The sequence below is a fragment of the Mobula birostris genome, chromosome 6 (assembly GCF_030028105.1).
Source record: "Mobula birostris isolate sMobBir1 chromosome 6, sMobBir1.hap1, whole genome shotgun sequence".
NCBI lineage: Eukaryota > Metazoa > Chordata > Chondrichthyes > Myliobatiformes > Myliobatidae > Mobula > Mobula birostris.
Genome location: NC_092375.1, coordinates 186,989,731 through 187,004,167, shown reverse-complemented (window position 1 = coordinate 187,004,167; position 14,437 = coordinate 186,989,731). Strand labels below are relative to the sequence as shown.

Here is a 14,437-nt window from a genome sequence, read left to right as displayed (position 1 = left end):
CATTATGGACAATCTGGCACATCCTCTCCATGACCTACTGAATAAGCAGCAGAACACTCTTTTGAACAGACACATTGAGCTCTGCTGTCACAAGAGTCGTTACAGAAAACCTTTCCTACCAAATGCAATAAGCACATACAACAGTTCATCTCTGTGCAACAGGAGAACACACATCATAGTACAATACTCTCTGCGTTATTATTTCATAAATAATTATTGCAAGTTAATGCTCTGGTAAATTAATATTTGTGTATATTATTATTCTGTACTTTATTATTAGTTAGGTCTGCACATTGCTAAGTGTGTTTTTAAGTGTTGCTGTTGTAACGAAAGAATTTCCCACTTGGGATCAACAAAGTATTTATTGGAAACATACGATTTTTGCTGCAGAGGATTTGGTTATGGGGCAGCCAAAAACTAAGATGAAACTAATTAACAACTAACAGCAATTTGTTGATTAACAACTGATCCACAAGCATTTGATAATTTAAATTTTGGAATGTGGATCCTAATCCTTACATCCCTCCCCAAAATATTTTGAAAAGGAGGGAGTGGAGTACAAGAAGGCAGTTCACCACTCGTTCTCATGAGCATCTGTGAATGAGCAAGCAGTTCTCAGGAATGCTCTTGGCCCAAAATGTCAATTGTTTGTTCATTTCCATGAATGCTGAGTTCCTCCAACATTTTGTGTGTATTACCATGATCAGTGTAGGCTTTGTACACAATGCTCAGAATCCCAAAATTAATTTTTAAAAAAGCATTGGAGATGTGTCCTTACTTTTGTTGTGTGAGTTACTAAGTACAGGAATCAGAAGTGGAAGATCTTAAACAAGAGAAAATCTGCAGATGCTGGAAATCAAAGCAATACACATAAAATGTTGGAGGATCTCAGCAGGCCAGGCAGCATCTATGGAAAAGTTCCGATGAAGCACCTTGGCCTGGGACATCGACTGTTTACTCTTTTCTATAGATGTAGCCTGGCCTGCTGAATTCCTCCTGCATTTTCTATGGAAGATTTTAACTCATTTTCCTTTTACTTCAAAATGAAGATTCCACAGGTTCCTGTCAGCCTGAACAGTTTTTATGCCCAGAACATCGGTGCATTGACCCAGTTTACGTTTGTGATGGTGATGAAGACTGCCTGGATGGTTTGGATGAACAAGGCTGTGGTGAGTGCCAAAAGAAGGTAGCAAATTTGTCATTAACTTTTGAATTGATAGTACTGTATGACTTAGATCCTTTAATCAAAATTAATTTCATTACAGTGTACAACTGCACCTCATATCAGTTTAAATGTGCAAGTGGAGAGCAGTGCATCAATATTTTCTACCACTGTGATGGCGTTTTTGATTGCCTGGATGAATCTGATGAGGCAGGATGTCGTAAGTGTATTACTTTACAGCTAATTTAAAATGAAATTTTTATGTATTTATATGCACTTGAATAAACAGAAACACAGAAAACCTACAGCACAATACAGGCCCTTTGGCCCACAAAGCTATGCTGAACATGTCCCTACCCGAGAAATTAACCAGGGTTACTTATTCTATTTTTCTAAGCTCCATGCACCTGTCCAGGAGTCCCCTATCGCATCTGCCTCCACCACCGTCACTGGCAGCCCATTCCACGCATTCACCACTCTCTGCGTAAAAATAAACAACTTATTCCTGACATCCCCTCTGTACCTACGTCCAAGCATCTGAAAACTGTACCCTCTTGTGCTAGCCATTTCAGCCCTGGTGAAAGGCCTCTGACTATCCACACAATCAATGCCTCTCATCATCTTATACACCTCTATCAGGTCACTTCTCATCCTCCGTCGCTCCAGGGAGAAAAGGCCGAGTTCACTCAACCTATTCTCATAAGGCATGCTCTCCAATCCAGGCAACATCCTTGTCAATCTTCTCTGTACCCTTTCTATAGTTTCCACATCCTTCCTGTAGTGAGACGACCAGAACTGAGCACAGTACTCCAAGTGGGGTCTGACCACGGTCCTACACAGCTGCAATAATACCTCTTGGGTCTCAAACTCAGTTCCACGGTTGATGAAGGCCAATGCACCATATGCCTTCTTAACCACAGAGTCAATTTGCACAGCAGCTTTGAGTGTCCTATGGACTCAGACCCCAAGGTCCCTCTGATCCTCCACACTGCCAAGAGTCTTACCATTAATACTATATTCTGCCATCATATTTGACCTACCAAAATTAACCACTTCACACTTATCTTGGTTGAACTCCATCTGCCACTTCTCAGCCCAGTTTTGCATCCTATCAATATCCAGCTGTAACCTCTGACAGCCCTCTACATTATATACACCACCACCAATCTTTGCGTTATCAGCAAATTTATTAACCCATCTCTCATAGTCATTGTCATAGTCATACTTCATTGATCCCGGGGGAAATTGGTTAAATTTCCTCATTTCCTCCACTTTCTCATCCAGGTCATTTATAAAAATCATGAAGAGTAGGGGGTCCCAGAACAGATCCCTGAGGCACATTGCTGGTGACCAACCTCCATGCAGAATATGACCCGTCTACAACCACTCTTTTCCTTCAGTGGGCAAGCCAGTTCTGGATCCACAAAGCAATGTCCCCTTAGATTCCATGCCTCCTTACTTCTCAATAAGCCTTGCAAGGGGTGCCGTATCAAATGCCTTGCTGAAATCCATATACACTACATCTACTGCTCTTCCTTCATCAATGTGTTCAGTCACAAGCTCAAAAAATCCAATCAGGCTTGTAAGGCACAACCTGCCTTTGACAAAGCCATGCTGACTATTCCTAATCATATTATGCCTCTCTCTTATCTCATAAAAGGGGATAACTACACCCACTTGCCCCATCATTGAGATGTTCCCACAACCAATGATCTCACTTTAAGGACTCTTATCTCATGCTCTCGTTATTTATTGCTAATTGTGTATGTATGTATTATGTATTAATGTATTGAGATACAATGTAGAACAGGCCCATTTGTCCCTTCGAGCCACACCATCAAGCAATCAACTAATTTACTCCTAGCTAATCACAGGATAATTTACAATGATCAATTAACCTACCAACCAGTACAACTTTGGACTGTGGGAGGAAACCACGTGGTTACAGGGAGAACGTACAAACTCCTTACAGGTACCGGCTGGAACTGAACCCTGGTCATCTGTATTGTAAAGCATTGTGCTAACCACTACACTACAGTGCCACCCGCATTTTCATAGTTTGTTGTCTTCTGCGCCCTGGTTGATCTTTCATTGATCCTGTTTATATTTACTGTTCTACAGATCTACTGAGTATGCCCACAGGAAAATGAATCTTGGAGTTGTACGTGGTGACATATATGTACTTTGACAATAAAATTAACTTTGAACTATTCACTTGTTGCCTTTCCTGTGGTTAAAAGTGTTCTTGCTGCTTTTGAAGTTTATTGACATGAAGGACAAGAGTATCTTCTCTCCAGCTCATTAAGCTTAACATGCAGGGCCAGAGTCAGTTGCACACGTCATCTTACGATCCCATGCATATTATTCATTTTCTCTAACTTTTGAATTTGTTCATTAAATTAACTTGAGAACCAGTGCTATTAAATCTGGGGTTTCCTACCTGGCGTTCATGAACCTCTTGCCTAATTGTGTTCATCCATGGCATTAAAAAAAGGATGTGCCGTTCAGAGTTTACTCCAATCAGAAGCCCCGGATGAACAATGAACTCCTCCCGGGAGGGGGGAGAAGATGGCGGCGCAACGGCAGCGCGCACGGCCACTTCGGTGGTGATGTCTATTATCTGTCAAGTAGGGGACCGTGCACAATTCTGATTTGATGGAGACAGACATGAGAGCACGGGAACATCTGGAAAACTTCTGAAATGCCTGCTTCGCTGCCGCTGCTACTGTGTGGTAACCGGAATCTCTGGAGCTGAAGGCCCCGAAATCTTCGGCTTTGCGTGTTTCAGCGGCAGGGGAGAGGTCGAAGGCGTTCAGCAGAGGATGGCGCTCGGGAGGCTGTATCGGAGAGGCTAGTCGGAAGCTCAAAGTTTTCAGACGGATGGACTCAGTGTCGGCTGTGATCGGCTGCTTCCAAGGTATCGGCAAGTTGACGGTACCTGGAGGTTTATGGCAGGGAGTTTCTCCCTTTTGCCGCTTGCTATCGGGGACTCAGGAGTCGATCGGCTCGGAACTTTGAGACTTTTTTTTACTGTGCCCGTGGTCTGTTCTTTATCAAATTATGGTATTGCTTTGCACTGCTGTAACTATATGTTATAATTATGTGGTTCTGTGTGTGTTGGTCTTTGGTCTATCCTGTTTTCTGTGATATCACTCCGGAGAAACATTGTATCATTTCTTAATGCATGTATGCATTTCTAAATGACAATAAAAGAGGACTGAGTGTTCTCATAATCTAACTCTGGAATTTGCCAAGAGCTAGGTCAGACGTATTGATGACTGCAGATCAAGAATGCTCCAAGACGTGTAAGTATTTCTCCGGAAAGCCATCAAATAGCGAAGTGGAGATTCCTGACTAGACTGGAATCCACGAGGGACGTTCGACAGCAGTGCAGAATTTGAAAGGTATGACCTCCTACAAAGTTAAATCTTGTGATGTAGGGGACAGCAGAACTTCACTTCCAGATGAGCTCAATGCCTTCTATGCTCACCTTGCTCACCAGAACAGAGAGGAGCCATTGCACACCCTCCATGTCTCATGGTGATCCTTTGGCCTCAGTATCTGAAGTTGACGTGTGGGCTGCCTTCCAGAGAATGAGTCCAAGGAAAGTATCTGATCTGGAAGGAGTCTCTGGCTGAGTACTGAAGACTGTGATGACCAACTGACTAGAATATAAACACAAGGAAGTAATGTTGAGACTTTATAAAATGCTGGTGAGGTCTCACTTTGAGTATTGTGAGCAGGTTTGGGCACCTTATGTAAGATAGGATGAGCTGAGGGTTCAAAGGTGGTACATGAAAATGATTCCAGGTTTGAATGGCTTGTCATATGAAGAGCATTTGATAGCTCTGGGCCTGTATTCTCTTGAATTCAGAAGAACGAGGGGTTACCTCATTGAAACCTGTTGAATGGTGAAAGGCCCTGATAAGAGTGGATGTGGAGAGAATATTTCCTATGGTGGGAGAGTCTAAGACCAGAGGACACTGCCTCAGAATAGAGGGGTGTCCTTTTAGTATGGTGAGTATGAGGATTTTTTTAGCCAGTGAGTAGTGAATCTGTGGAATTCTTTGCCACAGGCAGCTGTGGAGGTCAAGTCTTTCTGTATATTTAAGGCAATGGTTGATAGATTCTTGATTGGTCAGGGCATGATGGGATATGTGGGAGAAGGCAGGAGATTGGGGCTGAAAGGAAAATTGGATCAGCCATGATGGAATGGCAGAGCAGACTCGATGGGCCAAATGGCCTAGTTCTGTTCCTATATCTTATGGTCATCATGATATCTTCAGCCTCTCTCCCTGGCAGTGTGTGGTACCCACCTGCTTCAAGCAGGCTTCAATCATACTGGTAGCTGTTTCAATGTCTAGCGCCCATTGGCATTTACATCCGCACTGATGAATGCTTTCGAGAGGCTGGTGTTGAAACGTATCAGCTCCTGTCTGAGTGGCGACTTGGATCCACTCCAGTTTGCATACTAAAGCAACAAGTCTACAGCGGATGCCATCTCATTAGCTCTTCACACAACCCTAGAACATCTGGACAGTAAAGATGCATACATCAGGATGCTCTTTATCGATTACAGCTCAGCATTTAATATCTTCATCCCCTGAAAACTAATCAGTAACTCAACATCCCCTTGTGCAATTGGATCCTGGATTTCCCCACTTGTAGACCCCAGTCAGTTTGAATTAGCAAAAACACCTCCTCCGCTATCACCATCAGCACAGGAGCACCACAAGGAGGTGTGCTTAGCACCCTGCTCTGCTCACTTTACACCAAAGACTTATGTGGCTAAGTACAGCTCCAGCACCATATAGAAGTTTGCAGATGACACCACTGTTGTGGACTGTATCAAAGGTGGTGATGAATCAGCATACAGGAGGGAGATTAAAAACTTGGCTGAGTGGTGTAATAACAACAACATCCCACTCAATGTCAATAAGACCAAGGAACTGAATGTAGACTTCAGGAGAAGGAAACCAGAGGTCCATGAGCCAGCAATCATCAGAAGATCAGAGGTGAAGAGAGTTAATAACTTTAAATTCCTGGGTGTCACTATCCCACAATATAAATATAATTACAAAGAAAGCATGGCTGCACCTCTGCTTCCTCAGGAGCCTGCAGAGATTTTGCATGTCATCAACAACCTTGGCAAACTTCTACAGATGTGTAGTGGAGAGTGTGCTGACTGGCTGGATTATAGCCTGGTATTGGGAACACCAATGCCTTTGAGTGGAAAATCCTACAAAAGGTACTGGATATGGCCAAGTACATCATGGGTAAAGCCGTCCCAACCATTGAGCACATCCACATGAAGCATTGCTCTAGGAAAGCAGCATCCATCTTCAGAGATCCCAGGCAATGCTATTTTCTCTCTGTTGCCATCAGGTAGAGGGTATAAGTGCTTCAGGATTTACGTCACCAGGTTCAAGAACAGTTACCACCCCTCGGCCATCTGGAACAAAAGTTACCACCCCTCAACCATCTTGAACAAAAGGGGATAACTATATTCATTCTACTTCTGGTGTTCCCACAACTGATGACCTCATTTTAAGGACTCTATCTTGTTTTTCATGCTCATTATTTATTGCTATTTATTTATATTTGCATTTGCACAGTTTGTTTTTCATTGCTCCCATTTACTGTTATTGTTTTAAAGATTGCCTTCTTACTGACTGTTATCCGGCTGGCACTTCGGGCAGCAATAAGGTCCTCCATCTCTCTGTCCTTGGCCATTTTCTGTATTGTGCCCCAGGTGTGGTTCAAGATTGTCATTTCTGCCTCTACAGTACGACACCTAGTTGTCTTTGGTCTCTTGCATTTCTTCCAGCCTTTAGGGTCCAAATGTCTTGATGAAGGAGTTGGCCTCTCTTCTCACCACATGCCCCATCCATCTCCAATGTTTGCTCATGATGGTTGTGGCCATGTCCTCTTGATGACACTGCAGGAGTAGGGTTTGGTTGGGGATTTTTCTTGGCCAGAAAATATTGAGGATCTTCTGGAGGCTCGTGGTGTGGAATGACGACACAAAAAGTTGTATTACCTAAATATCAGAAAATGTTAATTGCAACATTGTTTTTCTTTTGTAGCCACTCGGCCTCCAGGAATGTGTCACCAAAATGAATTTCAGTGCCAAGGTGATGGTTCTTGCATACCATCAAATTGGGAATGTGATGGCCATGCAGACTGTATTGAAGGATCAGATGAACATCTCAGCTGTTTACCGAAGAACTGCTCTGCAAACTATTTTCGATGTGACAATGGAAACTGTGTCTCCATGACTTGGCTTTGTGATGGTGATAACGACTGTAGGGATATGAGTGATGAAAGGAACTGCCCAACACAACCATTTCAATGTGGCAGCGACCAGTGGCAGTGCCCAGGACTCAGCGTCTGTCTAAATTTGGATAAGATTTGTGACCACACTCCTGACTGCCCAAATGGTGCAGATGAATCTCCATTCTGCAGTAAGTAAAGCACTTTTAATTATTTTCATATTTTGTATAATGAACTTGGGACCCAGCACTGTACTTAGAGTACTGTGGTACTGTGCAAAAGTCCTTATAAGTGTGTGTGTGTACACACACACACACACACACACAGTGTCCCTCAGACTTTTGCACTGTATTTGTCCATGTGGAGCAGGGAGCACACTCATTGGGCCAAATAGCCTAACTCTCCTCCTCTCTCTTATGATCTTAAGGGTTTATAACAACCAGTGAGCCATTAAAATCATGTTTCAGTGATGCATCAGATTCAGAAGTCAAGATATTATTGTTATTTTGTGTAATGTATATAATAATGCTGGGTCATTGTACATTCTTACAGTTGTTACTGATGTTTCAGGCAATTAATTTTAAAATCAATCACTTCCCTTGATTTTTACAGCACTCTTGGACATACACCTCGTTTCTGTAGTTACCTTCAGAAAAACTTCATTTAAACTTACACCTGTAAATTCTATGACAATTAAACTAATCACTCTGAACTTTAGAATCGTAATTTGAATGATTTTCAAGTAATTATAAATGTTCTTACACTTGATTTGGACTAACTGAATTGCATTTGTAAACCTAACATGCAGTGAAAGATGGAATATATGAACAGTCGCAAGATAAGTAACTAAATTATTAATATAAGAGTCATAGAGAAGTACAGCACAGAAACAGGCCCTTCAGCCTATCTACTCCATGCCAGAACCATTGAAACTGCCTAACCTTCAACTTGCACCGGGATCACAGCCCTCCATATCCCTACTATCCACGTACCTATCCAAACTTCTCTTAGATGTTAATACATTATATTCTTACTGTGTCCACTTGCCTTTTGTTGTTTGCACAGATTGTTCTTTTTCTGATATTTTCTTGAATGGGTTCCATGATGTTTCTTTGTTTCGTGGCTGTCTGCGGGAGGGTGAATGTCAGAGTTGTATTCCAAATACATACTCTGATAATAAATGTACTTTGACTTATTTTACTGTAAAAATCCAAAATAAGCATCAATCATAAAAAGGAAAAAAAATCATGCTTAGCTGAGCGATGAACTCATCTCCACATATCAGTCCTCAAATTAATTTGATGCAGTTTAGATTTGAACACATCATTAGCCCAGCAGATGCCCTCGCTTCTGCCGACATCTTAAAGGGACAGTGCTAAAGTCCGATCTATTTCCATTGGTTCTGAGCAGCAACAGATCTTTTAATCACACTAAAACGTCATTACTAACTGAACAGACCTTGGATGCAGTTGTGGTTCTCAGCTGTAGCAGGCCGAAATGAGAGTATTTAATGGTTTCCATTGTTTCAATCGGAGCTGCCTCCCAAGCCACCCTTAGCTTTAGTGCCCCAGAATCACAAGCTTCCTTTCTTCCCCTCTACCGTACGATTTCTGAATGGACATTGAACCCATGAACACTAACTCACTACTTTTTACATTTCTGTTTTTACACTACATATTTAATTTAACTATTTAATACTTTATATTAATCATGTATTACATTGTACTGCTGTTGTAAAGTTAACAAATTTTCACCAAATAGTCACCTACAAATTTACTTAACAAATTTCACCTACGCTCTGTCCGCCAGAGAAAGCAGGATCTCCCAGTGGCCACACATTTTAATTCCATGTCCCATTCCCATTCTGATATGTCTATCCACGGCCTCCTCTACTGTAAAGATGAAGCCACAGTCAGGTTGGAGGAACAACGCCTTATATTCCGTTTGGGTAGCCTCCAACCTGATGGCATGAACATTGACTTCTCTAACTTCCGCTAATGCCCCACCTCTCCCTCGTACCCCGTCCGTTATTTATTTATATACACACATTCTTTTTTTCCCCTCTCTCCGTTTTCTCCCTCTGTCCCTCTCACTATACCCCTTGCCCATCCTCTGGGTTTTCCCCCCCCTCCCCCTTTTCTTTCTCCCTGGGTCTCCTATCCCATGACCCTGTCATATCCCTTTTGCCAATCAACTGTCCAGCTCTTGGTTCCATCCCTCCCCCTCCTGTCTTCTCCTATCATTTTGGATCTCCCCCTCCCCCTCCCACTTTCAAATCTCTTACTGTCTCTTCTTTCAGTTAGTCCTGACGAAGGGTCTCGGCCCGAAATGTCGACTGTACCTCTTCCTAGAGATGCTACCTGGCCTGCTGCGTTTACCAGCAACTTTGATGTGTTTCACTACATATGTGTTACGTAAACGGCAGCAATGAATATCAATCGAGACAGGTTATATAAAAACAACCAAACATTTATTAAACACGGATAAACGATAAGGAAAAAAAAACAAACGAAAACTTTAACTGGAAGTTAACAGATATGCAGCCGTTCAGCACCTCGTCACTTGGCTCTGGTTCTTAAAGGATTAAATGCGAAAACAGTTCTTAAAGCGATGAAGTCAAATATAGTTCTTAAAGCGATAACTTCGGAAGTCCAACAGATTTACACATTCAATTGGGAGAGACTTCTGTGGAGAAGGATTTCTTCACAGACGCAACTTTACTGCTGGTTCTGTCCACAGGATTCACGATGCCGAAAATAAACAGTTTAAATCAACTGACTTTAAATTCCTTTAGAGAGAGAGAGCACCTTTTTGCATGAACTCCTTGCTCTTTTTAGCAAGAGTTATCTCGATGCAGGTAGCTACTCCTCCAACGAAGACTCAATAAGGTCGGCCCTTTATTAAACTGTCAAACGATGCAGACTCCTCTCGATCCTTCGATCCTGTAACTTTGATAAGTTCTTCACTTTCCCTTCTAATGTTGGAATTGAGTAAATCAACACATCCAGCAAAAATTTGCAGTCCAAATAATATGGTATTTTGCAATAGAACACACACTCCGTTTTAAAAATGAAATTGCGTCACCAAAAACAAACACGCAACAGAACCAGAGATACAGCACGTTCTACCTGGAAATCTACAAGCTTAAAAAAAAACGCTGCTTCACCTGGGTCGACCCTTATATAGTCACGGGGCACATGTCATCACGTGATCTCACATCGGCAGGAAAATCACATCAGGTGACCTCCAAAAGACCATTATATCATTCTCACAAAAAAAAAGATCTCCTTGAGCATGTAACATATGCTAGTGATATTAAACCTGATTCTGCTTTCATAAGCTTGCCTTTGAGAAAGGTTACTATCCGTGAATTCAGTAACAAGTTAAAAGTTAACTCCAGGAATTTGTTTTGTAGTCTTGTCATACGAAACAGTTGATTCAAATGCTATGAAGAAATATGGGAGTGTTAAAATAAAGATTTAAGGTGCTGCTCTGAAATTACTTCTGCCTTTGTTTCTGACAATATCTAGGTATGGAAAGCTGTGAGGAAGGCAATGCAGGATGCACACATGGATGTATTCAGGGGCCTTTTGGTGCAAAGTGCTCTTGTCCAAGTGGCTATCAGCTTACAAATGACTCGAAGACCTGTGAAGATATGGATGAGTGTAATCCACCGGGCAGTTGTAGTCAGATATGTTACAATGAAAGAGGTTCTTTCAGATGCACCTGTGATGAAGGTTATGCTTTACAAGCTGATCAAAAGACCTGTAAAGTTTCAGGTAAAGTTAGTTTAATTTTTCTGTGTTCAGCTGAAATGAATTTTATCAGACCAATAACTGTATTGCTGTAATTTTTTCCCATATAATCCACGGAATTTATTCACATGGTTCCTGAAACTGTTAGTAAAGGAATAGTTTCACGTGACGTGTAGAAAAAATGAACAAGGTGTGAATCTATCTATGGAAACCAAGAAAATAGTTTTTTCCCTGTAGGATCTAACTAGCTATCTATTTATCTAAGTGGATGTCTATATTTATATATATCTGGATACCTATCTATCTACCTTGATTGATTGATTGAGATACAGCACGGGCTAGACCCTTCCGGCCCTTCGAGCCACACTGTCCAGTAATCTCCTGATTTAATCACGGGACAATTTACAATGACCAATTAACCTACCAGCCAGTAGGTCTTTGGACTGTGCGAGGAAGCTGGAGCACCCAGAGGAAACCCACATGGTCGCGGGGAGAACGTATAAACTCCTTACAGGCGGTGGTGGGAACTGAATTCGGGTCACCTGTACTGTAATATGTAAAATGTTGTGCTAATCACTTTGCTACCATGCCACCTGGTAATCATAATCATCGTAATATGTCTTTGCCATGAATACAAAGCTTCAAAGTTGGACCAGTTATTAAGTATGTAATAATAGACAAGCACTTTTACGAACTGAAAAGCCATCTAGTTCCGAGCTAACCTGCTCATTTCAACATAGTGGCCATTAGTGAACTCTTGTGGTAATGCTTCCTCTATTTAGATCATGTTATTGGAATGTAATTTTCTATCCACAATTATTGCCTATTTGTCTACCAACTAGCCTGTGGTAATCCATTACGAATGGATGATCTTTTCCTTCTATCACTACCAAACCAAACTAATATGTTCAATTGGGGCAGAAGATTTTACAAAACATTATTATTCAGTTTGTCTGCTATCAACACTTTCTTGCTTATCGATCCTTTAAGCCAGGACGCCTATCATGGACCCCTACTGTTAGCCGAGGGGTCCCTGCACCCCAGGTTGAGAACTCCTGCTTTAAACTAGGGAGAAAAGATTGCACAATCTATTTTATAAAGAAGCATTTTATCTACATTTTCAATCTCCAGTTTACAATCTATATATTCTCTTTCTTTCCACTGCGAATAATACTTTCTCTGTATAGTATGGCCCGCATTATTCTTATACCCTATTAATTTCCATAGATGCTCTCTGACCTGCTGTTTCTCCAGCATTTTTGTATGTGTTGCTCTCAATTCTCTGCATCTGGAGAATCTCTTCTGTTTTTTTTTACTGCTTGTTAATATCAGAATATGCAGGGAATTGTAGAGTTCAGAACTGAATTTCAACAAAATTTTAAATTGGAGTAATAATATTTAGGTCAGGAAATCTGCAAGTAAGTTATCTCTCTGAAATGTTGTTACACACTCTTCTACTACCCTTGCCATTATTCACGGGGTTGATGAGAAGTCCTATATGCAACAGCACCAGTTAGATAACCAGCTGATAGTATTGGGAAGGTAGAAATAGCCAGAAGAATTGCAGATTTTCAGTCACTTGCCATTCGCTCATTTGAATGTGACATTTATTGCTTTGAAAGCAGGAATGCTATTGTAATCCACACCTAACTTAGGTAGCCCATACCAGAATTGACACAACTATGTATTGAGTACTTCTAGTTTTACTGGAATGATGTCATTGGCATTTGCATATCTGGATTATAATTGAGGTATGTAATTCCAACAGGGTGTTTTTAGACTGCTCAGTTCTGAGCTCAGATTAGATCAAGAATTTCCAACCTGGCGTCCATGCACCCCTCAGTTAATGGTAACATCCCATGGCATAAAAAAGGTTGGGAGCCCTTGACTGAGATCCATCACAATGTAATGTGGCACCTTGACAGAAAGGTACAGCTATCCTGCAGCCTGGGTTGGCCCATATGCCTACTTATCTTTTAGGATAAATGATATCGTGTGAACTGGTATGATTCCCATATTCCAGTTATCTTAGCAATGCATTTTTTCATCGTCTTTCTAATTGATTTTTTCCTCAATATTAAGCCCTTTTTTTGGTATATATTCTACTCTTGACCCGGCTGGTGGCATAGTGGCATCAGAACTGGACTTCGGGACGAAAGGTCCTGAGTTCGAATCCAGCCGGCTCCCCTGCATGTTAAGACTCAGCATCAGGGAAGGCACCGAGTACCTTAAATCCCTGCAATAAAACCACTTGAAAACCATTTGGCAATTGTGGAACGAACACAGAACTCCAAGCAGTTTACCTATGTGCACTATCGAGTGTCACCCAAGGCAGAGTCTGCAGTTCTGACAAAGGACACTTCAACTATTTTGAAATCAATAGAATTAGATTAGAAGCGTGTCATCCTCAACTCCATTGGGTTGCCTAAGATGTAAGTGTAAATTGCTAAGACATAATTAGTAAGTTTTTAATGAATTTCTTAGTAAATTCTTGTTGCTTTGAAATCAATACAATTAACATGCTGATTTTCTATCTAGATTCAACACATGTTCAGTTAATGGTGGCAAGTCGCGGTCATCTGGTTTCTGAAACCATCAATGTACGGCCACCTACCATTCAAAGTGTGATCCGTGATGGGAGGAATATCGTTGCAATTGATTTTGATTCTAAGACTGATCGAATTTATTGGTCAGACGTGACTGAGGACAAGGTTTGGAGTGCTTTTCAAAATGGAACAGATCGAAAAATTGTAAGTATATTTCTGTTCTCTGGTAGAACAATGTGATTTCAAACAAGTTGCTTACTTTATCCATTATGGTGGATTCTAACATGATAATGCAGATAATGGGCATAGATGTCCAACTATTGTAACATGTTTGGTTTTAAGTATAAAGTAGCCCAGCATAGGTTACATGAGCTGTTTCTGTGAAAGGTTTGCAGGCAACACAGCTCTTTTGTACATGAGACTCAAAACATAGTTCACAGTGCCGGTTAAATACAAATTTTACTCAAAGGTCTTGACTCCTGTCGTAGGAAGGGGTGAGTTTGGGATGGGATTAAGGTATACAGTTGGCTTATAATCTGCAGATGCTTCAGGTAAATGGATGTAAGACCAAAAGATCATAAGATATATGAGCAGAATTATGGCCCATTGCGTCTGCTCCACCATTCCATCATGGCTAATTTATTATCCCGCTTAACCCCGTTCTCCTGCCTTCTACCTGTAACCTTTGATGCCCTTGCAAG

General features: G+C 41.4%; 1 protein-coding gene across 1 annotated transcript in view; it reads left to right on the top strand.

Moving 5' to 3' along the window:
• Positions 1–14,437, top strand: part of lrp2a (low density lipoprotein receptor-related protein 2a) — a 405,821-nt gene that overhangs the window by 133,611 nt on the left and 257,773 nt on the right. The window contains exons 21-25 of the mRNA XM_072259785.1: positions 1,050–1,169; positions 1,266–1,382; positions 7,249–7,626; positions 10,966–11,214; positions 13,729–13,940. Of these exons, the coding sequence (XP_072115886.1) occupies positions 1,050–1,169; positions 1,266–1,382; positions 7,249–7,626; positions 10,966–11,214; positions 13,729–13,940 (1,076 nt within the window). The remainder of the gene's footprint in view (positions 1–1,049; positions 1,170–1,265; positions 1,383–7,248; positions 7,627–10,965; positions 11,215–13,728; positions 13,941–14,437) is intronic.